At 38.4% G+C, this 25,835-nt stretch overlaps 2 protein-coding genes across 5 annotated transcripts; one reads left to right on the top strand and one right to left on the bottom strand.

Moving 5' to 3' along the window:
• Positions 1-352: 352 nt before the first annotated feature.
• LOC133711043 (uncharacterized) lies at positions 353-10,990 on the top strand. The gene is made up of 15 exons (XM_062137215.1): positions 353-537; positions 1,095-1,616; positions 2,277-2,375; positions 2,497-2,549; positions 3,284-3,341; positions 3,745-3,827; positions 4,605-4,682; positions 5,036-5,115; positions 6,498-6,679; positions 7,287-7,361; positions 8,289-8,329; positions 8,621-8,726; positions 9,001-9,083; positions 9,417-9,490; positions 10,415-10,990. Exons 1-15 carry the CDS (start codon positions 364-366, stop codon positions 10,522-10,524), a joined length of 1,818 nt encoding a protein of 605 aa, XP_061993199.1. The 5' UTR covers positions 353-363; the 3' UTR covers positions 10,525-10,990.
• Positions 10,991-11,080: 90 nt separating this feature from the next.
• Positions 11,081-23,677, bottom strand: LOC133711042 (YTH domain-containing protein ECT4-like). 4 transcript variants are annotated; one of them, XM_062137213.1, is made up of 8 exons: positions 23,508-23,677; positions 22,711-22,748; positions 22,416-22,593; positions 22,053-22,129; positions 21,555-21,971; positions 13,415-13,933; positions 12,703-12,915; positions 11,081-11,883 (listed from the first exon to the last, which is right to left on the bottom strand). In XM_062137213.1, the coding sequence occupies exons 1-8, from the start codon at positions 23,536-23,538 to the stop codon at positions 11,443-11,445; spliced, it is 1,914 nt and encodes a 637-aa protein (XP_061993197.1). In that variant the 5' UTR covers positions 23,539-23,677; the 3' UTR covers positions 11,081-11,442. The 4 variants fall into 4 exon arrangements, with proteins under 4 accessions (XP_061993197.1, XP_061993196.1, XP_061993195.1 ...); XM_062137212.1 differs by having other exon boundaries at positions 11,083-11,883; positions 13,415-13,948; positions 22,431-22,593; XM_062137211.1 differs by having other exon boundaries at positions 11,083-11,883; positions 13,415-13,948.
• Positions 23,678-25,835: the final 2,158 nt, after the last annotated feature.

The raw sequence follows: 25,835 nt of genomic DNA on the forward strand, positions 1-25,835 counted from the left end.
TGTTAATAGGGCCTGGGCTTGGAGGATGGAGGCCTGCCTCTCCCCCTTGACCTTGATTGTTCCAACCAAGGATTCGGAATTAGTCACAAACTCCCTACTCCAAAGTCCAAACAAATGATTGGAAGATGACTGGGCAGCCCAGAGAAGAGAAGATGTCGTCTCAGCCAATTTGGTACGCAAACAAACAAATGAGATTATTTGATTTATTGTGTCCTTTCCGAGAGAAACAAACAAATGAGAAGAAAGTATTCCTTTTCCTTGTGGACTGGTCTGGACTTATGTTTCTACTTAATTGCTGTCTTGTCTTCTTTCAGAGTTCTGAGTAACTCAGAAGTCTTGGATTCAGAAAGTATGAGAGTGGTGATGATGGAGTGTGCAATTCCGGGAAAGTTGCTTTGTGCTTCAACTTCAAGACTCTGGAATCCAAGGCCGAGGAAGGTAGTGTTGAGCAGAAGAAGAAACACGGGACGACTGAGTGCCCACAACAACAACTTGTGCAGCTCCTCTAAATTCAAGATTAAAGCTCACACATCACAGGTATTTTGCTGTTTCCCAACTGACTGACTGACTGATGCATCTCATTTTATGATCCGATCCTGTCCTGATCGATTATCAGAGGATTGCCACCCCCTCTTCTGATACCTTTTGGCTTTTGCTGTAAACATATATATGTCAAGTTTTTGTGTCGGAAGAGGCGTTGCGAGTGTGTAGGCTTCATGTTATGCAATCTAGATTAGATACATGCAGCCTTATTAATATTAAACGAAACGATTAGTATTTGTATTTGTATTTGTTGTAAAGATAAAAAAAAAAAATCCAAGACATGCTTCCTTTTTATGTATTGGGTGGAGCACCCTAGTCTTACTTGCATATAATTTCAAGCTATGATTCAATCTCTGTCTGTGGACCACTGAAACTTAAAAAGCTCAAGGTAATTAGACTCGGAATTACTGCATAGATAACTGTAACCCATACTATATTTTGAAGATTTCTCTCAATTTCTAAAAACCATGATCATGAATATGACTGAACCATAATCCTTTCAATTTTCAAGATTTGTCTTTTCAACTTTTAATCACCATTCCTACTTGCAGGTCGGCATTGCAAAGCCAACAAATTTGACTGATTCTGATATTCAGGGATTTGTTTGGCCTTCTCCAACAGATGAAATCCCATTTTGGAAGAAGGAGTTCCCTTCTTGGGATGCAAACTTGGAACTTACCTCTGAACAAACCAAGGATTCCAAACTCATGCACATTGTTCATGTTACAGCTGAAATGGCACCAATAGCGAAAGTTGGTGGTCTTGGTGATGTTGTAACTGGACTTGCTCGAGCATGTTTATCTCGTGGCCACACAGTGCATATCATGCTTCCTTTCTATGAGTGTATCCAGAAGCATCAAATCAATGACTTGACGTTAATCACAACATATAACTCTTATCATGATGGAAACTGGATCCCCATTAATGCATATCATGGGGTAGTTTCAGGAATCCCAGTTATATTTCTTGAACCATCCTGTCAGTTCTTTAAGGGACATCAGGTGTATGGGGGTTCATACAATGAGCTGGAGGCATATATGTTCTTTAGTCGTGCTTGCCTTGAATGGATGCAGGTTTAGGACTAGTGACTTCTCTATTTTTCTTCTATTCTTTTTCCCAAGGAATTATCTATAGTTGAACAAACTTTTTCTTATTAATCATTTGCATGCATTTAATTTAAAAGGTCTGTTTGTTCCACTGGTAGGCATCTTGAATTTGTGTTCTAAAATGATAAATATGTATATACACACACATATAATGAAAGTGAAGAACTACTTGATTCATTGTTCCATGAATGACTTGAATATGAACTGTTACTTGAATATTTGTAGTATTTACCCTTTGCAGGAAAATATGTTGAACTTAAGTAAATTGTATAAAGAGCTCAATTTTGTTAATAATAATTTAAATGAAGTAGTTCCTCAGCTGTTCTACAGTTATTTGTAGCATTATACCCTCGTTACAATTCATATAAATTACTCATATTTTTTTACAGGGGACTTTTTCTTCACTATTGTGTTTAGTTCTCTTCATTGATTAAACTTCAGCTTGTCCTAAAATGAAAGTTCATTTCAAACTGTTATCTTACATATAATTTTTTCTTCGAATTTATGACAAGATAATATGCATTATGGATAAACTTCAGCTTGTCCTAAAATGAAAGTTCATTTCAAATTGTTATCTTACATATTTTTTTCTTCCAATTTATGACAAGATAATATGCATCATAGCAGGTGACTGGAACACAACCTGATATCATACATGTCCATGAGTGGCAGGCTGGTGCTTTACCCATACTTTATTGGGACATGTATCATCATCTTTCACTTAAGGTACTTCCTTCTCTTATTGCTACTGTTCCCGCTTCACGTTTTCTAACAGATAACAATGCTGTATGGTTATTTAAGTTTGCATATAATATTTGATTTCCCCATGTGTGATCCTAATTTGTAGAAGCCGAGAATAGTATTGACAATCCATAACATGGAGCACTATGGTGAATGTAGGTAAGCAAACGTTAGTTCTTATGGCAAAGATAAGTATATGGTCGTTCAATTTCATTTTTCTGGCTACTTTTTGTCTCCTTTTACTTATTTCTGCTCCTTTCTCTTGATTTAATCAATCTTCTTTTGTGGAATTTCTTTTCACATGACTGAAAATTGTTTTTGTGAGACAGATCTTATTTGCTGTTTTATTGTATCATCACCATTCTTATTTTGTTGTATCTTGTTTTAGATTAGTTCATAGTCTATTCGACAACTTGTCCCCTGTATTGCAATTTTTATCTCTTTTCAATGAAATTATGCTTCTTTTATTGTTTTCTAGAGGTCTATTTAGGGTTTGTTTTCTATTGCTAAAGTGGGTTTATAGATGTTTGTTCATGTCCTACTATTGTTCAAATCCCAGTAAGTTTTCTTTTAATTTAATCATGGATCAAAAAGTTATTACTTTTAGCATACATTCTTGCATTACTTGTGCAACTATGCTTCTTTCAAAAAACTTTGTACATTATGATTTCATTTTTGATTTTTGATATTTTAAGTGCTTACCCAAGCCAATAGCATTTTAGAACTCATCAGCTAACCACCGAATGCATGTTTTACTTGTTGTATTCTTAAACTGAAGTGACATTTTGTGATCCATTAAAGTTCTTTTAAGTATTTTTTTTCTCTGATCAAAGAAGTTCTTTTAAGTTGGGCAAAACCTCTTCATAGACATTTTTTTTTTTTTTTTGTGGCAGACAAGAGCAACTTAGCATGTGTGGTCTTGATGGATCCCTCTATGCAACCTTTGACAAGGTGAGGTTCATGTGTCAGAGTGATTTTTGTGTGTATGTGTATTGTGAAATGTTAATGGGTTTTTGCTACATGGGGTCTCAGCATAATGTTATGTTTATGGGATTCATTATTTGGGCTAATAAATATCCAAGGTTTTTTTTTTTCAAAAAAAAAAGATAAATGAGCTTCAATGATCACCTATCTATTACTTTCCGGAAAAAAGTGCAAGCAGTATTTCTTGTTGTGAAGAAGACCTTTACTATGCTAAAAGTTTAGCAAACTGAAATCGTCCTTGCAGTCTTTGTGTTTTGGTTGTATTATTCTGGTGAAGTATCCCCTAGAAATAATTCCCAGTTGAGTTTGAAATTATTCGCTTTAACAGCTAAAAGTTACCATGCCTCTCACACCTACCAATATGGTTTAGGCAGTTGATGATCGAACTGTTGGTCACAATCCCGAACGGTTAAGCTTATTGAAAGGTGGAATTGTCTACAGCAATGCAGTAGTGTAAGTGGCCTGACTCATTTTTTTTATTTGCAAATTGTTTGCATGATGTTCCTTTATTCGTTTATTGATTGGCTTATGTGCACAAATGATATCATAGCCAACTAAGTAATGCACAATTTCTTTGCATTTTATTTACTTCCTTGAGAGAGAGAGAGAGAGTATTTCGAACTTTGGACCACCGCAACCAAACCTTTGATAAGCTTAAGATATAAGGGATTACACAAACAATCTTGTGTCTGCTGACACCAGTAAGAATTAAGCGGATGTCATGTAGATGTCACCACACACGTGATGCCCTGAAGTCACTGCATGCGTGAAGCTAATGGGCTCTGATATCTTGGTGAAGCTTGAGGAAGAGATAGAACAAGAAACGACTATAAAATCCTTCTATAGTGCTATGTTACACCCATCTCTCAAAAATTATAATAAATCTTGACTGCTTCTTCAGACTCAGAGAATGATGTGCATTTCCATTGATCAGAACATCTCAACTTTCTTGAAGTAACTGCTGGTAATAGGATGTCCCATAATTCACAGTAACTTATTGGAATTTGAAATCCGAAACCAGTAGTGCTTGTAGTTGAAACAGTCCTGCTCACTTGACATACAGCAGTCATCAACTTACTACTGCTTCCTGAAATGCATTTAGCATAGTCATTAACTTTCCAGTATACATGTGATGGCATGAGTGCATACCCACCCACATTGACATACACAAGCTCCACAACCCCCCCAGGTATCTTTTTTGACAATACATGGTTCTTCTTTCATTTTCAGCACAGTTTCTCCAACATATCTCAAAGAGACACTCTGCTCTGGATGGCTTTCAAGTACTTTGATGAGAAATCGTGATAAGTAAGTTCCTTAACTGTGATAATTAACTCATATTCTGTAAACACTAATAACTGATTTCCATGCAACTTGTGCTCAGATTCATCATGTTAATTTTTTAACGACATCTTTCTTCATTGGTCTTTATAAACACTAACGCCTACCTCTGATGCGATTGAAATCCAGTTAAGGCATATAACTCGGTTCATTTTACTGATATGACTTTGTATGAATTTGTTCAAATCACATTTCCTTCTCAGGAAAGTCTTTTGCTATTTGCACGTCATAGGTCTATATTCATCTTAATCTTTAGTTTCTGATAATATAAACCCTTTATTGTCGTCAATGCATCTGTTGACCTTATAGTAATGCTACAGGTACTTTGGTATAGTAAATGGAATAGACACTATGATGTGGAACCCTTCTACTGATGTTTTCTTGCCTTCGAAATTCAATGGTAACTTCTATGAGGCAGTTTATATTAAAGTTTCAATTTGATCTTTATATTTAAAAATCTTTTGGTACCATTTGCTGTCTTCAATTTCTCGAAATACTTCTGCATGTAATGCTAAATTTAAATAATACAATAACTCTACGTGACTATTAAGTTTAGGGAAAGTTGTTTCTTTCTGTTGATACGATGCAGTTGGTCACTTGGTCTCACTATTTGTAGCAAGTCCTATGTCAGAAGTGAGGAAAAGGAATGCGCTTTCCATACCCTATAAGAAGATCAGGGGTTTAGGCTTCATGTCCCCCCCCCCCCCCCCCCTTGTATTCGATAGTTTCATTAATCAAAGCTTGAGGGCAGCCGCACCAGCCCTTTATTCAAAAAAAAAAAAAAAAAAAAAAGGGATCACTTCTGCAAATACTTGCAGCCTTCTCTGTGGATGATACTAGTATTAGGTTTCTTCGTGGATGCGTACCCAATTAAGGTCACACCAAGTAAAACTTAGTTCTGTGTCATTGTAGTCTTCCCTCTTAGTTCATCCGTCATTGTTAATCACTTTCGAAAGTCAACATTTTGGGTGGAGTTGTGCGTGCTGGAATTTGTATTGTTTATCTCTGTAACTCATCTAATGAGTGCTTTAGATATAGAATATATATCTGCTATATCTTCATATGATAAATTCCAGAGCAGGAAGCTGTGTGTTGTCTGCAAAAGTGCAATGTGTAAGATGGATCAGTACTTTGATATTAAGTTAGAGCAATCTGAAGTGTGGTTTTAAATCTTTGGAATCTGCATTTTCTATAAAGAAGAAACGGAGGGAAAATCTGAGTGAGAAAGAGGAGCTGGATCCTATATGTTGAACAGTACACCAACTCCTATCCTTACCACAGCCAAATATTCCTCTTTTTTTTTTTTCTCTCTCTATTTTGGTGAAATGAAACAAAGTTTTATTGAAAAAACAAAACAGAAACAAGAAACAAGAGCCATGGACAGGAAAGTCACAGCTAGCTACAGGAAGCAAAAGATAACCCAAGACTACAAGAGGGATAGCCTATGAAAGAGATAGACCCTAGACCAACATAGCAAATATTCCATTTGTTTGGCTGATTGAATCAGCTTCAGTTGAGTAAATGATCATGATATCCGCCAACTATTGTTCTGGATTTTGATTACAGACAGATGCATGAATTACTTGCACTTCAAGTAACTTAACAAACAAAAGTATCGTTGTTTAGGAGTGGCAAGCGTGACAGGGTGTTGGATGGGTGTGATCGAGTCCAATTGTTGACCTTACCGTACACTAGTGTGAAGGGTCCCATTTAGTGTATGGACACACTCTTTTACAGGGCACAATAGATTATGTTCCTTATCCTTTCTTTTGTTTCTTGCAGTTAAAAACTCTGAGGGCAAGAAGTTATGCAAATACTATGTTCAAAGGGGACTTGGTTTGGCCTCAGGCAACCACGTGACAGATACTACTCTCAAGGTGCCTTTGGTTGTCTGTATTACTCGCTTAGTTGCACAAAAGGGTCTTCATTTGATTACTCATGCAATCAAGCAAGTTGAAGAACTAGTAAGTTTGTTACTGCCTGACATATATATTTTGTACTCCTAAGTTAGTGTGCGGTTAGTGGCTGTGTTGGTTCATGCGCTGTACCATGTGTTTGTCCGTGCATGGTTTATGACTTTATGCTTGTGTTCCTTTGTTATACATGGCATAATGTTCTACTGCGTGACATTGACAAGGTGAAATCCTCTTTTAAATACGTTGATACTTGAAACTAACATGACTGATACTTCACTAAATTGGCCCAATACGAGATTACAAGGTATACATATTTCTACAGCAAGGATCATACCCTAAATTAAAACATGATAAACCTGATAAAGGATACTAATAAAATAAAATAATAATATCATGGTTCCAAATTGTATGATCTGTTTCATATATGTGTGACACTGAGACCGCAGGAAAGCAATATGTTTCATAATTATTTGCTTACATTGAAACCAAAAGGTGTCGCCATTTTTTGAACCAATTATTTATCCATGAGAAAAGTTTTGGCAAGTACTATCTTATGTTTTCCACAATTTTGCTTTACATTCTAATATCTTTGGGAAGTATTCGGCATGTGATATGATGAGCTTCTTTTTCCTCTACATGTTGGACTAAATTTTAGGGTGGACAGATGGTTGTACTGGGAAAAGCCCCGGATCACCGGGTTGAAAGAGAATTTGAAGACCTTGCAGATTCGGTATTGGATTTAAGATTTATGATTTTTGGTTTATGCTAGGATTGTGGATACAATATGTAAACAACGCTTTATGCTTATATATCAACTTCATGTCTATATTTTTGTCAGTTTCTGTGTCTGTATTTTCCTTTTGTATTTCTTGTCTCTTATTTCCCTCGTCACTTCTCTCTTTCCTCAACCGTGACTCTATGACTTGGTTTGTAATTCATGTAGATGTTTCTGAAAATAAATCAAAGAGTGAAAGCTACTGTAGAGGTGCTTAGTTATAAAACAAACTATTGGGTTAGTGCCAAACCACTCCCTTGGCCTGTTCCAAAGAAAAGCAAGAAAGTTAAGCTTATGCCCTATGATTCTGCTAGGAACCAGAGGTCTCCTATGCAGCTTCAGTGTCCCATAATCAGTATGATACTACTGTATTTTAACAGAGTCAGTCCTTGCTTTATCTACTTTTAGTCTACAAAATATTTGTAAAAGAGAAAGATAAACTGTCTTGATCGAGAATCAGAAAAGGGGATCTTTATTTTGTCCCAACTTATATAGCGACTTACGCGTCTCAACGCAATTGTCTGACCCCAACCCGTACTCTTTTTATTTAGCTACTGGATGTATTTGCTACATATATTTCTTTTTTTCACTCTTTCTTCATCTTATAGTTTTTGTGCCCCATATCTTCATTTTCTAATCAACACCGAACGAACCAAATGTGGTACCTCTTTTAATCAAATTCCTTGATTCTTTCTTCTTCTTATATAAACAAATGATACAAACACAAATGACCGAAACAAGAACAAAAGGACATTCATTATTTCATGAGATAGTTTAGTTGAAGATCAGTGATTGTTAACATATGTATGTATAGTTTTCTTTTCCCTATTATTTGAATCAAAGCAAGCGACAGACATTAACATGTTGGTACTCCTTTTGTAGCTTAACCAAGGTCCTAGCATTCGGATTTTATTGATGTATAGGTAATCAATCTTGAACCACTTACAATTGATACCAAATTCATAATCTACAGCCCATTTTACTTTGGACTGTGTTTAAAAATTAGTTTGATATATTCTTGACTGTTGGAACTAATTGTCTTGGGAGGATTGGATACCTTTCCTTACAGTAGCTTGAGTGGCTGTCCTATACTAAATTTTCTGTCCATTGTTATAAATTTCCATGTATATAAATTTGCTGTCCATTGTTCCGAAAAGCATACAGTGCATGTTTCTGCTTACAAACTTTTGTTTATTTGTTACATTTGTATGCAGTGAGGAGCTATCCCACTTACTTTATGCTGCTGCAGACATTGTTCTAGTTCCTTCCATGTATGAGCCATGTGGACTGGCCCAAATGATTGGCATGCGTTATGGGGCAGTATGTAGTTCTTGCTATACATATAACTATCAAATTTCTTGTAGGAGAGCAAAGCTATATGGAAATTATTGTTGCATAAAAAATCACCAGCAATCATCTACATATGCCCATTACTTGCTAGTTTAATTTGCTACACCATTCATCTATGCATTGTTTTTTCCTTCTATACATTGTGTATGTTATGATATAATTACTTATATTTCCAGTAGATATACAGTTTGGTAGAGAACTTTAAAAGTTATATGGTCATATTTTGTTAAATTGATCTTTTCAGGTCCCAGTAGTTAGAAAGACTGGCGGTCTTGCAGATACAGTCTTTGACATGGATGATGAGTCAAACCATGAGATGGCAAATGGGTAACTTTAATTCTTTCTGCAACATTTGAAAATTAAAGTTTTTGTATCAACCATCAGCTTCACCTATTGGCTCAAGAATCAAATTCCCTGTGGGGGGGGGGAGCTTTTTAGTGCTAACTAAAGGGCCATTGCATGTTTTCTCAGCTTACCCCCCCTCTCTCTCTCTCTCTCACACACACACACACACGCACACGCACACAGTTCACTTTGAAGTAACCTTTTAACCACTAGCTATTGTCATTCAAAGCTACTGCCTATGAAATGGGGTTGACCTTAGTTTGTAACACGCCTTCTCAATGAATTGATAAGTACATGGCTATTTGTCTTTGTTAGGTTTGTTTTTGAAGGAATGGATGAAGCTTCCCTGAATTGTGCTCTAGATCGTGCATTTACTTGCTATAGAAACAGTAAGTTCTGCTTGTAATAGATTGTTGACTGTTCTTTCTCTTTGCTCTCTCTTTTCTGTGCGTGTATGTGTGCCCTTCTCCTCACTTCTGGCGGCTGCTTTCCATAAAAATGAAAAACTTCAGAGCTGTAGTTAAGCAATTCCTTTACATAAATGTCCGTTACTTAGATGTATTTCTGCTAAATGGAAGTTATTAAATATGAACTAAACGGTGTATTTAAAATTTCATAGTCCTTGAGATTTTATCAGCTGGGAATCTTTTTATTATTCCTCAAGGTTTTGATTTGGCAGTCAAAAATTCCTTGCATGTAATTCTGTTTCATTTATAAATGTCCGTTACTTAGATGTATTTCTGCTAAATGGAAGTTATTAAATATGAACTAAACGGTGTATTTAAAATTTCATAGTCCTTGAGATTTTATCAGCTGGGAATCTTTTTATTATTCCTCAAGGTTTTGATTTGGCAGTCAAAAATTCCTTGCATGTAATTCTGTTTCATTTATAAATGATTGAACTATTTACCCTAGTAAATTTCTTGGTTGTTGAATTTCCGAATTCCATTACTGTAATCTTCAGCTTGCAATTCTAAAAAAAAAAATAATAATAAAAATAAAAAGATTAAAAAAAAATATGTAAAGAAAAAAAGGTTACGAACAATGCTTGATTGCAAACCATTTTGGGAACAAATCTGAAACCAAAAGGAAAAAAGAAAAAGAGCTCAGCATCTGTTATTTCAGAAACATAGAGCTATGATGAGAATTTTTTTTTTTTTTTTTCCTTTAGAGTTGAAGAGGCCTTAAAGAGTTCAAACATTGATTTGATTTTGCTCAAATTTCTCAGAATCTCAGTCAATTTCTTTGTTTTTTTTTTTTTTCCTTGCCTTTGTTTCTTGTTTAGTTAGTTAATACTTCAATTTCTGTTGCAGAGCCAGGAGAATGGAATTGCATTGTTAAGAAGGTAATGAAGATGGATAATAGCTGGAACAACACAGCTCGCAAGTACATTGAGATTTATGAATCAGTTACAGCATCATGATGACAAGTTGCTGAGAGAAAATTTCATATGCATGTTTAGCTACAGAAGCTTCATTGCCGAATCCTTCATGGTCTTAAGCTTTATGGGGTGAACCCAGCTCATGATGCCATCAGAATCAAATCCTTCACGTTCTTCGGCTCAATGGGGTGAACTTAGATTCATAGTGCCGTAAAGACTGGGTATAGAGGACAGATCAATGAACTTTATAACCAATTATGTTGCACTTGTAACTTTGTAAGTTTAACTTGCATATCTACTATCTAGATGTACACCAGTTGGTGTTGTATATTAGAGAAAAAGTTCCACAATATGACGACCCAGCAGATACTGTCCAACTAAAACAATTGTCCAGGTTCCGAGTTCCAGTTGCAGATAGACCCATTAAAGTGTTCTTATAAGAGCCAATTATGACCAACCCACAAATTTGAATTATAGAAACTTGGATGTGAGAACAGAATTGAAAAGATATTATTTTCTGTAACAATGCTTTTTGTGAATTCCTTTATTCATCTACCTCCCAAATGGGTAACATCACAATTCTTCCATTACCCAGCCAGTCAAGAACTATAAAATTACTCGGACATAAAATACAGAAGGCCCCACCGCAACATGCATATTTGCTCAACTACTTCACATTTCCAAAAGCTATCTGCCCTCAAAGAAAACGAGTGAAAAAAAAAAATTCAATACAAAAGTGTCAAACAGCCTCCCTGCCAAAGCGTTCCTGGAGTACCATTTAATTGCTCTGAACAATTGACCATGAAGAATAAAGGAACGGGAATCCGCTTGAACCCAGACTGCTCGAGATGACCAAATTACCACCTCGAAATTTGTCAGCGAGTGAGTGAAGAATCCTTAAAATCACAATGGTACAGTAGTGTGTCGTCACATACATGCCTAAGGTGCTTAGCCACAACTTTAAGTTGATACAACTGTTACCTCCTTGTCAACGGACTCGCTGTCATGTGTGCCGCCTCTTTCAGATGGTGGTACTACCTCTTTGTCACTCTCTTCCAACTGCAATACTTGAGATAAACTATCAGATATTTGCTGTACAGCATCATGTTCATATACAACTGAATCTGTTTTGGAGCTACTGTCATGTTCAGTTCCTGCAAATTCTTTGCTACCACTTCCTTTCATCTCCAAGGCTTGATCGGAAATATTAGAAGCTTCCTTAACAGTATCAAGAGCAACTGACTCAGAAGCATCTGTAGTTGCACAAGCTTGTTGTCTGGCTTTCCTTTCCTTCAAGGACCTTTCGCGGTCATCATAAAATTCAAAATCATCAACTATAGATGTCCGTGCATCATAATCATTGAAAATTTTCAACAGCTCAATTCCTTGTTTCAGATTCACCTATATTTTAATATCAACAAGAACTAAGAATCAGCAAAAAGAGCCAAATTAAATAAAGTAAAAGGTCAAAAGTCCTTAAAATAAAAAATTAAAGGAAGCAGATAATCCATGGAACATATATATAAATGAATAACTAGCATTTAGTGACCGAAATACATGGTAGTTAATTTTTATTTGGAATCTAGTTGGGATCGACCATTGGGAACCTGAAATTTTGTTGATATGAAAGAGTAATACAAGACTGAGGGTTCAATGTTACTGGCCCCATTAGAACTTCGCAGAAAACCCATTGGGATACAACCTGGGTGAAAAATTTAACAGTTCAAATCTACCCACATTTTGCAGTTTTAACCTAAATTATGAGTCTTTATCTGCAAAAGAGTTCAGGATGACAAAGTGCAAACCCAACATGACCCCTTGAAGGTTTATAGTGTACAGGGCAACTCATAGCCAGATGAAATCATAAGTGGAAAGCAGGAAAGTTCCAACAAAGGGCCAAACTTAATAATTGAAATACAACAATGTTTGCAATACATCATACAAGCACATGGCAAGGCCATGTTGGCAGAAGATCAATGTTCCCTGGAAACTATGTACAGAACTACAAAACTTTAAAGCCCAAGGCAAACATTCATTATCATATCCAGTATCATTTACCTAAAAAGCTGTAATTTCATCGAGTAAACACAATTCCCATATACATAGAGACAACAGCCAAGTATAGTAGAAAAGAGCAACCAACTAAATGTCCAGGTAGTATCTAAACGAACTTGGAGATTATCTCTAAATGAAAGTGACAGATGGAGAGAGATTCACTACCTCCTGACAATCTCGGCTGTGAGTGACAGGCTTATTATCATTATTTTCAAGTAGAATGTGACGGAAGCGAATGTTAGGAACATCCTTAATAATGTGCCACTGAACTTGAAATTGGCCATTCCACCTGTCTTGCTGCCAGTAATCAGCATCTTTTCCAAAGTCTACTGGTCCAATCATTTCAGCTACTCCGCAAAACTGTCCACTGGCATTAACCTGTTGCAACCAAAATCTTCTTAAGAGGACTAACTTGTATTTTAGATCATATCACCAGAACAAGAAGAGGAATTTCTTTTCAATATGCAACTAACTTCTTGTAAGAAATGACAACGTCACAACAGAGATGTATAGAAATAATGTAATAACTAGAGCAATACAGAGCGTAAATCCATAATCTTTTGTGAAAGATTACTTAAACAGAACCATTGAAACTTATATCATTCAGCACAACATAGGTGTGCCAGATAAGAAAGAAAAATGACATTTCAAACCATGAAACCGTATCTTACTAAATTCCAAAACATAAAGGACCAATTTGCTTGCCACATAAACTTTGTAGATTACCAGGCTGTTCATGGATATTGATACCCACCAAGAATCTAGATTCTACCTCGTACTTGTGATGCTGATATCAATTATATCCCCCCAAACTAAAACCCCAAACTAGGCACAAAGGCCCAGTCAACAATTAGGAAGATAGGAACACAAAGCATACCGAAAATAAGAGAAAGACTGGACAGCTGCTTTTTATCCTCTTCGCCTCATGATAAGCAGCATCAAGCTTCTTGTTTCCATGGGGAGTGCTGGCCCAAACACTGTATTTAATACTTTTATGAACATTATCCTCACTGAAAGACTTAATGATAAAGAACTTTGCCTCCTCATAATCTGTGACAAAATCCTTCTGGTTAATTGAGTCGAGGTTAATTCCAGAAGCAGATAGATCCATTTTCCTAGCACTAGATGAAGAGCCCTGGTCAGACACGTTCTTGTCCTTCAGCTTTGAAGCCCTTGGTCCTCGATTACGGTCATTGGAGATATCATGTGAATTACTGAAAACGGAAATTGAATCCCACTCCCTATCTCTTCTTCTACCCTTGTCAACAGTCAGTCGGCTCCGGTCATTACCAAACAAGTAAGAAGGACCACCAAAGTTGGAGCTCTGATGAGAAGTATTATGTGGGTAGCGCCCTGTAAAGGAACTAGATACCAGTCCAAATCCATGCATTGATCTCTGTGGATGAGAAATCTGAAATTAAATCATAGATCAACTCTTAGTCAACCCCATAGATGCAACCAGTTGCATTGCCATGCTAACAAGTAAAAATGGAAATTCTACACTCGAGTATCATGGAATATATGATTAACAAACTCCATAATCAATAAAATAAAATAAAAAGTTAAAACCCCAAAGGTGCCAAATATGAATCCCTAGATGAGATAACAGTAAGAATGACATCCAAGTATGGTTAGAATTCCAACTATTCAAGAAAAAAATGCACACATGGATGGCCAGTGTATCATGCAAGAGTGATATCTGACCAAGCCCTCACCCTCTCAAATCCATGGAACAAAATTTCCGACTCATATTCCCGAGAAAATGGATCCCACCCGAATAGCTCCGAATAAATTTTTTTTTTTGAGAAGAAACAGCTTTTTATTAAAAAAGCAAACATCGAGATACAGGGAGGCGGACAAGGAGTCCGCCTTAATGATCTAAAGAGGGCAGCTAGGGCAATAGGCCTAGCATCTCGTCTAATAATACTAATCAAGGCCTAGGGGCTTATACTACAGCTGCTTGCCAGTTAAGTATAATGGAGGAGAGATTATAATCCTTGAATTCCTTAGAAATAGAAACCCATAAGGATGCCCAGAACTTGACTCTCTCCCACAGGTCTTCCTTCTCCACCCCTCCATAGTTTTCAAATAATCTTTTATTTCTTTCCATCCAGACCACCCAAATTACAGCTAGCACCCCACAACCCCAAAGGGTTCTGGCCTTTTTACCTTTACCAAACGCTATGGGGTTTTCTCTTAGCAAGTCACTTCTCTCTAGTGGAGTTGACCAGTCCACTCTTGCCTCCCTAAATAATTTTTTCCATAAGAAATTAGCCACTTCACAATGCACGAAGACATGATCAGCACTTTCCCCTTGAGCCTTGCATAAAATGCACCAGTGAGGAGAAAAACAACTTCCCGGTCTTCTCCTTTGAAGAACATCACATGTATTCGTCTTCCCCAGTACCACAAGCCATCCCAAAATCTTCACCTTAGTAGGGACCTTGACCTTCCAAATAAACTTTGCAGGAGAAAAATTTGGATCTGATCCACCACTAATTAAGAAGCTATGGAAAGATTTACAAGAGAATTTCCCATTTGGCTCAAGCTTCCACCTCCTTTCATCTGGTATGGATTCCACTAATCGGACATTTTCTAGCTTAACCATCAGCGAGGCAAACTCCTCAATCTCTTGATCATTTAAATTTCTTCTGAATCCAAGGTCCCAGCTCATCGGAAAAATGAGAGGGATAGCTAACCTTTCCACTGAATAGTTGGTGTGTCTTGATAGTCTGAACAACCTTGGAAAGTAGAATTTTAAGGGTTGATCCTCTAGCCAAGAGTCTTCCCAGAACCTCACTCTTTTGCCATTGCCTACAATTAGTTTATGACAGAGAGAATATCGGCTTATTCCTGCTGAAATATCCTTCCAAGGACTTCTACTTGATCCACCCAAAATTGGCTTTGTGTCCCACCCATTCACATCATATCCATATTTGCTCCTTATTACAGCATGCCATAAGGACTCTCTCTCCAAAGGAAATCTCCAAAGCCATTTCCCTAGGAAAGACTTATTTTTTGCTATTAGATTCCCGATTCCCAGCCCTCCTCTTTCCTTGCTTTTCGACACTATCTCCCAACGAAGTAGATGGTTCTTCTTACCCTCTCCGACTCCATCCCAGAAAAAAATTTTCAGAAGAGATTCTAATCTCTTTGCCACTCCCACCGGAATTTGGAATAGAGATAAATAGTATGTTGGGAGGCTGCTTAGAACTGCTTGAATCAATGTCAGCCTACCGCCTCTCGACAAAAAGGCTTTTTTCCAACCCTCCAATCTCTTCTCAATTTTCTCTACAACTGGGTTCCAAAATGAAGCTTGCTTTGGGTTACCACCTAAGGGAAGGCCCAGGTATTTCATAGGCCAAACTCCAATCTCACAGCCTTGTACATCAGCCATCCTTTCTAATCTCCCAGCCTCAGTATTTATTCCAACTACGGAGCATTTTGATGTATTGATTTTCATCCCTGAAAACAAACAGAAACTTTCTAGGACCAAGTTTAAATTATTCCAATTCTGGTCATCATCCTTCAAAAAGAAAATTGTATCATCAGCGAATTGCAGATGAGTGATTTCAACCTCTTCCCTCCCAACTACCAGGCCTTCAATTAGTCTACAATCTCTTGCTCTCTCCATAAGTCTATCCAGGACATCCACCACTAGGGTAAAAAGAAAAGGTGATAAGGGGTCACCTTGCCTTAATCCCCGAGAAGCCCCGAATTTTCCTCTTGGTCTCCCATTTATCATAATAGAAAAATTTGCTGACCTCAGACAACCCCCTATCCATTTTCTCCATCTGTCTCCAAAGCCTTTGCTTTCCATAACATAATCCAAAAAGTTCCACTCTACGTGATCATACGCTTTCTCAAAGTCAATTTTGAACACCAGACCCTCTTTCTTCTTCTTCCTTGTCTCATCAACCACTTCGTTAGCCACCAAAACTGCATCTAATATTTGTCTCCCTTTTATGAAAGCACCCTGGGCACCAGAAATGGTATCACTTAAAACCTCTCTCAATCTCCAAGCTAATACCTTTGCAATAATTTTATATAAGCTTGTTATCAAGCTAATAGGTCTGTAATCCCCCACTTTTAGGGAATTTGCTTTCTTTGGTATAAGGCAGATGTATGTCTCATTCGTCACCTTATTCACAACTCCGTTTGTGTGAAATTCTGCCATAACATCTAATACCTCACTTTTGATCACTTTCCAATTTCTTTGTAGAGCTGCGAATGAAAATCCGTCTGGACCCGGAGATTTATCCGTGTCACACTCGAACACTGCTCTTTTAATTTCTTCTTCTTCAAATGGTCTCTCCAGCCATCTTGCCTTCTCTACGCTTATTGGGTTCCAATGGAGGCCTTCTATTCCGAAACTCACTTCCTCTTTGCTTGAATAGAGATTCTTGTAGAAGCGGATGATCTCTTCCTCTATCATAGCCTCTTCTTCAACTACAATGCCATTGCTTAATTCCAGCTTTTCAATAACATTTCTTTTTCTTCTGCCATTGACTAGCTTGTGGAAAAATCTTGTGTTGTTGTCTCCTTCTTTGGCCCATTTTAGCTTAGCTCTTTGCCTCCAGAAAATCTCTTCTCTCAGGGCAATCACCTCCAGTCGCCCTCTTAAAACTTCCCTCTCCCTTTTTTTGACCTCACATATACCTGCACTCCTTTCTTCCTCATCCAGCTCGTTTATTCTTGCTTCCACTACTTTCTTTTCTTTCCCAATATCACCAAAAGTCTCTCGACTCCATAGCTTTAATTTTCCTTTCACAATCTTGAGCTTTCTCATGAATCTAAAGCCTTTCCAGCCATCACAGTTTCCTTCATCCCACCACTTTCTAAAGTTTTCTTTGAAGGAAGGATGATCCAACCACATGTTTTCAAACCTGAAAGGTGTAGGACCCCATTTAACACTAATTGTGTCAAGCAAGATCGGACAGTGATCAGAAGTTACTCTTGTGAGAGCCTGTTGTCTTGAGTTTGGAAACATGGACTCCCAATCTGTAGAGTATAGAAATCTGTCAAGTCTACACCAGATCGCATTTTCCCTTAAATTGGACCATGTGAACTCTGCTCTTTGAAGACTTGGATCACAAAGATTTGCCTCCCTTATGAAATCATCGAATGCCTGCATGCTTCGGGTAGTTCTCCCACCACTTGATTTTTCGGAAGGGAATCGGACTACATTATAATCCCCACATATGCACCACCTACTTCCACATAACCCATATAACCCTGCCAGTTCCTCCCAAAACCTTACTCTTTCTCTGTATTTGTTTGGGCCATATACTCCTGAAAGCCACCAATCCAAGCCATCAACTCCAGCAATCTTTATTGATACAGAGTAAATCCCAACTACGGATTCTGTCACAGAAACACATCTGGTATTCCAAACCACCACCACACCGCCAGATCTTCCCCACGATGGAATTGCTACCCAATCTTTGTATCGTGCTCCCCAAATGCTTCCGATTAGTCTTCGATCTATTTCGCCTTTTTTTGTTTCCTGTAAGATTACTATATCAGCCCCACTTTCAGTCAATAAATTTTTAATCACCCTTCTTTTGTTCTTACTCCCCAACCCTCTTACGTTCCAGCTGAGAATCTTCATTTAAAATTCTTGGATTCTCCCATCTCAACATTGGCATTTAACTGCATATTTGTCCAGTCCTTCTTGGCTTTTGCATCAAGGGTGTTCTTACTCTTCTGCTTTTTCCTTGCATACACTTTCAGCTTCATAGGCGCTAGGAACTTCCCAAGTTTACCTATTTTTTGTAGGCCTGTGACATTCTTCTGAGTCTGATGTGATCTCTCATTGGTTGAGTTTGACCCCTCTTTTCTCTTAGATTGCTTGGTTAAAGAATGAACTTCTTTCGTTGCTGGATTAACTTCTCCATTTTTTCCAGATGCAACAGCTCCATCCTTGTTTGTCCCCTCTAGAGGGAAAAAATTATTCCCATCTTCCACCTTTCCTTCATCTTCTTGAATTGCTGCTAGGGTGTTACTAGTTGTTTGTCCTTCAATAAAACCTTCTAAACTGAAATCCTCATCCTCCAACGGATCTCTGTCTAGATTTCCTTCAACAGAGGAGAACTCCGCATCACTGCACTCGTCATCTGAGCTATCTGAACTGAGCAAATCATCCGAAGCAAGATCTACAGACAAGTTTTCCTCCCCATCTCTTTCGATGAAATCTTCTATATCTTCTTGATTTGGTTTCCAATTACTTTCTTCCTTTTCTAGCTCTTCTTCAAAAGTTCCTTCATTTCCTCCTTTCTTCTTTCCAAGAATTACTTGTTCATCTTCTTGTTCAACTTCATCTTCAACGACACCTTCATCTTCATCTTCCTCCTTATCTTCATCTTCGTCTCGTCCTCGTAACACCGAATTACAGCTTACTCTGTTGTCTCCCAGGGATTGTTCTGTCTGCAAGTATCTTCTACCTCCAAAGTCTTCAGGCTTCAACACCCTAAGCAAGTCTCTTGAAACTTTCCCAGAATTTGAAGGAGAATTTGTTTTCGAGCTTCGAGATCCGCCCAACCCAGTAGACCAATTGCCTTTCCTCAAGTCGCCTTCACTGTATCTTCTGAGAATTCTCTTTTCTACAGGTTTAGTTGAAATTTTCAATCCCAACGAGTATGTTGCGCTTGAGGACTTTGAATCTCCAGGTTTACCTTGCTTTCCCCCGTCTTCAATGTGACTTTTCTGTGTTCCACTTTTTCCAGACAAGGAACCCTGTTTGCAGGCCACTGCATTAACTTCCCCTTGGGCCTCTAAACCTCCAGGCTCAAGTGGCGCCTTCTTGAAACCCGGAAACAATTGATGCAATATATTAAAGTTTAAGTTTGAGTCTACTAAAGATGTTGGCCCCACTTGCCCCATGCTCATTGAACCCTCATTAATGCTCTTTTTCAAAAATTGGGCTCCACCAGTAATTAAAGCGCCAGGCATACTCAGATGAGTATTACACTCTGTATCTACCCTCTCCACTTCCAATGACGGCTCCTTATTCTCCCAAGAAATCTTTGCTGCTTCCCATGTATTCTCATTAAGACCTTCAGGGACCTTTTGTTTCTCTATATTTTGAGGACTGCCACGTGTCATATCAATTAATGGCGAGTCAGCTTCCGGCAACCTGAAGCTCGCCGGAAAATTGCCTACACAAAACTGTCCAGCAATATTCCGATTATCTTCGTCTTCAAAGATAGAATCCCCAGCAGCCTCTGTCAACTTCTTCTTACAGAGAAAGTGGAATTGTAGTTCCTTTCTTCTTGCCTTGGCAGGTTGTCTTGCCGGCAAAAATGACTGGATACGTACAATGTGAGATTGATTACCTTCAGTCAGCTTCACTAGTTCAGGCAGGAATCCAATCTCGTTCTCTCTGACTCTGATCCGAGCTTCGAACAGATGTTTGAAGCCTTCTGTCCTGTTATCCACTTCAAGCAAGCCACCACAAGTATCGCCGATCTGCTTAAAATATTTCTGCGACCACCAATGAAGTGGGAGTCCCTTCACTGCAATCCATCCTCCGTAGCTCACCACCTTCTTCAGATTGTTTGTCAATCCTTGTGCCCACTCAAAAAGAAGGACCTCTGGTTGCCCCAGCAATGGGAGTTTTCCATGACTAGCAATCTGTTCTGCCTCCTCACAGTTTTCGCAGACAAAAAAAGCTCTGTTGTTTTGATAAGGATAAAGCTCTATCTCTTTGCCCAGCCACTTTGATAAGCCTCTTTCAATGTTCATCCAAGATTGAAAAACAGCCTGCCTTTGACAAATCACTGTACAAGCCCAAGATTTTTTGGTATCCGCCAGCTTCTGGGTCTTAGTACCTCCTTGTTTCATGGAGCTACGATTGCTTTCCAGCTGATTTTCTGGAAGCCGCTCCCTCTGTTTTTGAATCATCGTTTTCTCTTGGACTTGCTTCACTTCCTCCTTGCTTTTCCCAAACATGAAAGTGTTTAGATTCTCCTCCATCCGTTGCCAGCCTTCATTTCCTTCCCCTTTCGGTAAAATGATGGAATGGACCGCTTCGTATCTTCCACATCGAGAAAGTTTCATGAAGGATCCATTTTTGTTTCTGTAGTTCTCCACCCAGAAAGTGTAGTTATTACCTCTGAAAACCCTGCAGATATTTTGTGCCCTGTAAAACTTGCCTTTCGTAGCTGATCTATGAGCCAAACCGCACAACCCAATCCGAATCCAATCTGAAAGCATTTTGATCTGCTTCTTTCAGTGATGATAATCGTTTCTCCATGAGATTTCTTGTCAATCTCAATGAAAAAACATTTGGACTCCACTCTAAATACACTAGGCTTAAGCTTCAGACTCTCTATTCCTTCTCTGATTCCCCTCACAGCCCCGCTTTCTCTCTCTCTCGCTCTCTGTCTCTCACTCTCTCTCATTCTTTATATTTCCTTGTTTCCTAACTTTAATTCTTTCATAAACCCTAAACCCTAAACCCTAAATTAATACATGCATTTAAGAAAGTTAAGAAAGCTTCTTATTCCCATTGAGAACACTTTTAATGGTACTGACGTCAAATAACCTTACAATGTTACTGCAAAGTATTCTTTTGCAGAATAGGTGTGTTCTAGTTTCACTAACAGGAGAATTTGAAACACAGAGCTCAACCTATGACTACCATAGGAGAAAATGCTACCAAGTGTCAATAACATTTTGCAGAGAAAATTACTGACGCCCGATAGCATTGTCCTCATGCAAATAAAAAAATTCTGGCCTTTTTTTTTCCTCAAAAGGCTTGGTAATGTAACTTTATTCCATCATTCATAATTTTCTGTTTTATTTATATAACTTTTATCATGATAAAGATGCAGAATGAGAACAACTAGAATGCTGATCAGATCACCAACATGTCTCCTATATGAAAACATATCAATATGAACAAAATTGCCCATATGTCCAGTCTAAAAGCAATAATACTAACAAACAGTATTGTACTTTCAGCAACTTTTCTTCATTATGCAGTGACAATAGTGAAATGTTAAATGCAAACGAACCTGCCCAACACTGTGCTCATAAGATCCAAGTATGCCCATTGGCTGAGGGTAAATCCCTGGAGATGCTAAAGGGCTCGAACCAAGATTTCCAGATAGATCTCCTCCACTAAATGATCTAAAATTTACAAAGTAACCTGATCCTGGCCCAAAGGCCATGTTGTCAGTGCTACTACTTTCTGAGGTCATCCGCTCAGTTGGTGTCACTGGAATAGCTGAAGTAATATGAGACAGACTTGGAGGAGATGGTTGAGGGTAATAAGATGGAGAGAAGGGGACCTGTTGTGGAGAATACATCTGGCCATCTACCAAATAAGAAGCCAAAGGTGTAGCAACCGGTGAATATGGTCCATATGCAATTTCGGGATTGAAACCATAACCAGAGTGATACAGAAGAGATGGATTATCACTGTACATTACCTAAACAGTGAAATAGGAAAACAAACTAAGTTTAACTCAGAAGGATAACTGAAAAATTGCACAATTAAAGATTGAACTCACCGGTGATACAACATGCATTCCATCAGTATTGATATACTGAGGATATCCATCCCAAGTACCAGTGCTACTTCCATAACCTGAAACCAGACTGAACTTTAAAATATGTTCTCTCAAGATTTTAACTCTAGTATGTGAATAATGGCAGAATTTTGTTATCACCATCAAAAGCTTGTCGCATTGGATATGAATAAAACTTTTACAAGTAAACATAGGATAGAATTTGTAAAAAGAAACAAAAAGTTCTAAAATGTCAGACCACTTGAGATTTTACAGGAATAAGACGAATAGCTAACAGCAACCGCTACTATTTTGAGCTTCTTAATCTTCCTAAATCCATCATAAGCAAAGAGCCAAGAAACTAACCACTATAAGACATACTCTGTTCATTGGATCCATACAAATTGAGTGGATGGGTGGTGCTAAGTTCTCCTGCAACATCTGAAAACTTGGGTTGTTCTGTGGCAGTGCGTGAAGGCCCTGTAATGACTGCAGCCGGAGAAGGATTTACTGAAGCTATCCTCTCATCTTTGGGCAAAACTGGCTGATGATAAATATAAAAAAAATGAAGTACTAATAGAAAGCATTCACCTAAGTTTCCAAAATACATGAAAATAAACAAAACTGAGGCAACATTGTGGACGGGTATACAAGTGCATACCTGCTCTTTCAAGACATCTGGCTTAACAGGTCTCTCTCCTGCATTCAGAATTAGAAATGTTCAGCATCTTTGTAGAATACAAGAAGCACATGCTTTAAAAAAAAAGCTGGAACTGAAGCTAAAAGGCTGACAAAAAATAGACAAACAAAAGAAGTCAGCCCCTCCAACTTCACACTACACACATCAATCTTCACCCTCTCAAATGATAACAACCAACGGTAGAATCGGCTTGTCTAGAGAAGATATCTACTTTTTCAATGTCAGACATTTGGGTGGTAATATTCCACACCATGACAGATGGAATCTGTGCCAAGAGAAAGAAGGTGGAGATCTGAAATGATGGCACAGATTTTAAAAATCGAAATTTCTCTGCCAACTCTAGTGAAACTATTCTTGTACAATAAACCAACCATCCATCCACAATAAAGAGGCCCTAATTCATACAAAACTGATTGCACTATCAAACTCAAGTTGGAGGAAAAAAAAAAAAAATCTAATGTGATTTTTAGGTATATCCGTTCTGGGTTAGAAGTTTCATCGCAGACTAGAACCACTTTGATTGTGGTCTCAGCCGACACGAAACCCCATTTTAGGGTTTTGGAATCAAGAAATCAACACCCATCATAGTGCATTTTAAAGCTACATTTGGCGCGACCCAACAAAGAATTCTCATGAAATCATAGAAAACAGAATCTCACTATAACAAATTCTGAATTGATAACATGAACCACAAACAAAAACCAAAAGAGAAATGATAGTCTTAGCAGAAAAAAACAAAATGAAAATTGGGGCCATACCAGTGGAGACGATTCGATCTTGGTCGTCCATGATTCAAAGATCTTAGACAAGCAGGTGAGGGCAGAAGAAAATCGAGACCTGAATTATATTTAATATTCGGAAAACCAATGAAAGCGAAAGAAACAAATGAGCTGAGAGAGAGAGAGGGGAAAAAGAGGGTTTTTGGTGTTTTGAGAGAGGGAAAACAAAGGATGAGGGTTTTAGGTTTCATTAATAGTCTAGTACCAAAAATTATTCATTAACTTTTTACCCTTTTTTTTTTTTTTTTTTTTTGTATAATGGCGGTTTCGTTTTAAATGTGTTGGGAATAGGACATTTCTTACTGCCCTGACATTGACTTGAATTCAGAATTTTGGCCATTTTTCGCTCCATATGTTTCTTTTAATTTATTCTCTCATTTCTTTATTTTTATAAATTACACCTTTCATATTCTTACTGATTTACTCCTTATGATCGATTTACGGTCAAATTTTTTGTAATTTCTTCTAAATTTTCCATTCCCTACCGCCTGTCTTCGTTGCTTTTTACTTTTGTTTATGTCGGTCCAGGGGATGTCGTCACCTAGAGAATCACCAAGTTAAGCACCTTTCGTCTCGATACTTGTCAAGATAGAGAGATAGGTCAAGGGTTGACCGGGTTGCCGGCCTATAACCCTTCGATGCCTGAGTCAATATCGATATGAGATAAAGACAGAGTAATGGTACGGAGAAGGTACAGTTTTGACTTGATTTGGAAGTATCTGCCATGTATGTATATGAAGTATTTGAGCCCATAGGGCTTCGATGTGGGAGAGTGTGCCTCTTTCAGGTATTGAACAGAGGCCTAGTAGCCAGTCTGAGGACTATTTTGCATCCATGTCTTATCGTCCCCCGGAGTTGGCTCCGGTCGACATGGATGCTGGTGACTCGTCTTGCTCCACTAGGGAAGTTATGGCGTGCCTCCGGTGGATCAGAGGCGGTTTTTGGTGGCTGTTTAGCTGTGTTCTTTTGGTGTTTGCGCTCGATATGTATATGGTTTAAACAAGTCCCCCAAGTCCCGGTCAAGAACTCTCTTAGGTGGGGAGTTTGTCCAAGTGGGAACTCCGAGAGTGCACGGCGAGAGGCCTGCCAACAGGCACTCTACCGGGATTTAGGGGGCTGAAGTCCCCAGTCAAGAGGGATCGAAGGCCTAGTCTTGGGTCCCGGTGAGAGTCCTGGAGTCATTGCAAGATCGAGGGCCCAACATGCAGGGAGTCGCTGTTGGCCCCGGGAAGGCTGTGACACTTGGTGTATTTGAGCGTTTTCAGTTGTCTTCTCGTGGTGTATTTGGGCATTTTTAATCGACTTCCATGTTAGAACCTAAGTTAGGATGCAAACATCATACACTTAACATACCAATTACAAAAGGTTAAATAGGTTAGGTTCAACACATCATTGACTTAATCTGAATAAAGGCATCCGAATGAAAATATATATATGTTAGTAAACATATCATAGGTGTAATCGTTGTCAAGTGGTGAGAAATAGTTCCTAGCTTTATCATTGATTTTTAAACCCTAAATAAAACCCCAAAAACAACTTATGTTCCCACAACCGGCGTGTTTGTGTGAATTGTTTATCAGCTTGATTTTTCCTTATGATCGGAGTCCGTCCAATTTTTTCTTCATTTTTTTTTTTAGTAGAGAAAGTTGTTGGCAACCGTTACCCTTGCTCATAAATTTTATCAGTCATGTCGACCTTTGTGTGCACTATCACTGGATGAGTATAGTGTAGTTGCCTTCGCTAAAAAAAAATAAACCTTGACCCAAAGCCCCAAAATGAGTAAAAATTATCTCACTTACCCCAGCAACAGTTTTTTGTTCCCACTTACCCAATCTAACGCAAAATGACCAATTTGCCCTCAACTCAATTTACAACTACAGCCATTGTCCTCTCTCTCTGACTCTCTGTACAACTCGCCGGTTCTCTCTCCTCTCTCTCTCCAGCACGCCGGCAAAAAATACCTTCGGTTTTTCAACGCCGGCGAGATTCTCCAGAACGATGTCGTCGGAGGCGAGGATGTGAGTGATGGTCGAGATCGGCCTCCTCGGCGGTCCATAACGACCTCATCGGCGACGAAGGCTTCTGCCTCCCCTGGGTCCTTGCCCTCCGGTTTCTCTCTCTCTCTCTCTGTGCTGTCGAAGCTCCGGAGCTGGAGGATAAATCTGATTGGAACTCGCCCAACCCGGCCTGTCGTAGCGCAAACTCGTCGTTCTCGATGGTTGAGGTCGACGAACACTGGAGATTGCTTTTGGTTGACTCAGCTTCATCGGCGACGAATTTGATTTCTGTCTCCGTTTCGGAGGAGTA

Source organism: Rosa rugosa, chromosome 5 (assembly GCF_958449725.1).
Source record: "Rosa rugosa chromosome 5, drRosRugo1.1, whole genome shotgun sequence".
NCBI lineage: Eukaryota > Viridiplantae > Streptophyta > Magnoliopsida > Rosales > Rosaceae > Rosa > Rosa rugosa.

What these genes read in the sequence shown, in the direction of transcription:
- LOC133711043 (XM_062137215.1), top strand. Translation starts at nt 364, where the DNA reads ATGATGGAGTGTGCAATTCCGGGAAAGTTGCTTTGTGCTTCAACTTCA. An exon ending in TCAAGCAAGTTGAAGAACTA is followed by an intron (nt 6,680 to 7,286) that starts GTAAGTTTGTTA and finishes ACTAAATTTTAG; the next exon opens with GGTGGACAGATGGTTGTACT. An exon ending in TTGAAGACCTTGCAGATTCG is followed by an intron (nt 7,362 to 8,288) that starts GTATTGGATTTA and finishes CTCCTTTTGTAG; the next exon opens with CTTAACCAAGGTCCTAGCAT.
- LOC133711042 (XM_062137211.1), bottom strand. Translation starts at nt 23,538, where the DNA reads ATGGACGACCAAGATCGAATCGTCTCCACTG. An exon ending in CAGATGTCTTGAAAGAGCAG is followed by an intron (nt 22,594 to 22,710) that starts GTATGCACTTGT and finishes ATTTATCATCAG; the next exon opens with CCAGTTTTGCCCAAAGATGA. An exon ending in GAATGCATGTTGTATCACCG is followed by an intron (nt 21,972 to 22,052) that starts GTGAGTTCAATC and finishes TTCACTGTTTAG; the next exon opens with GTAATGTACAGTGATAATCC.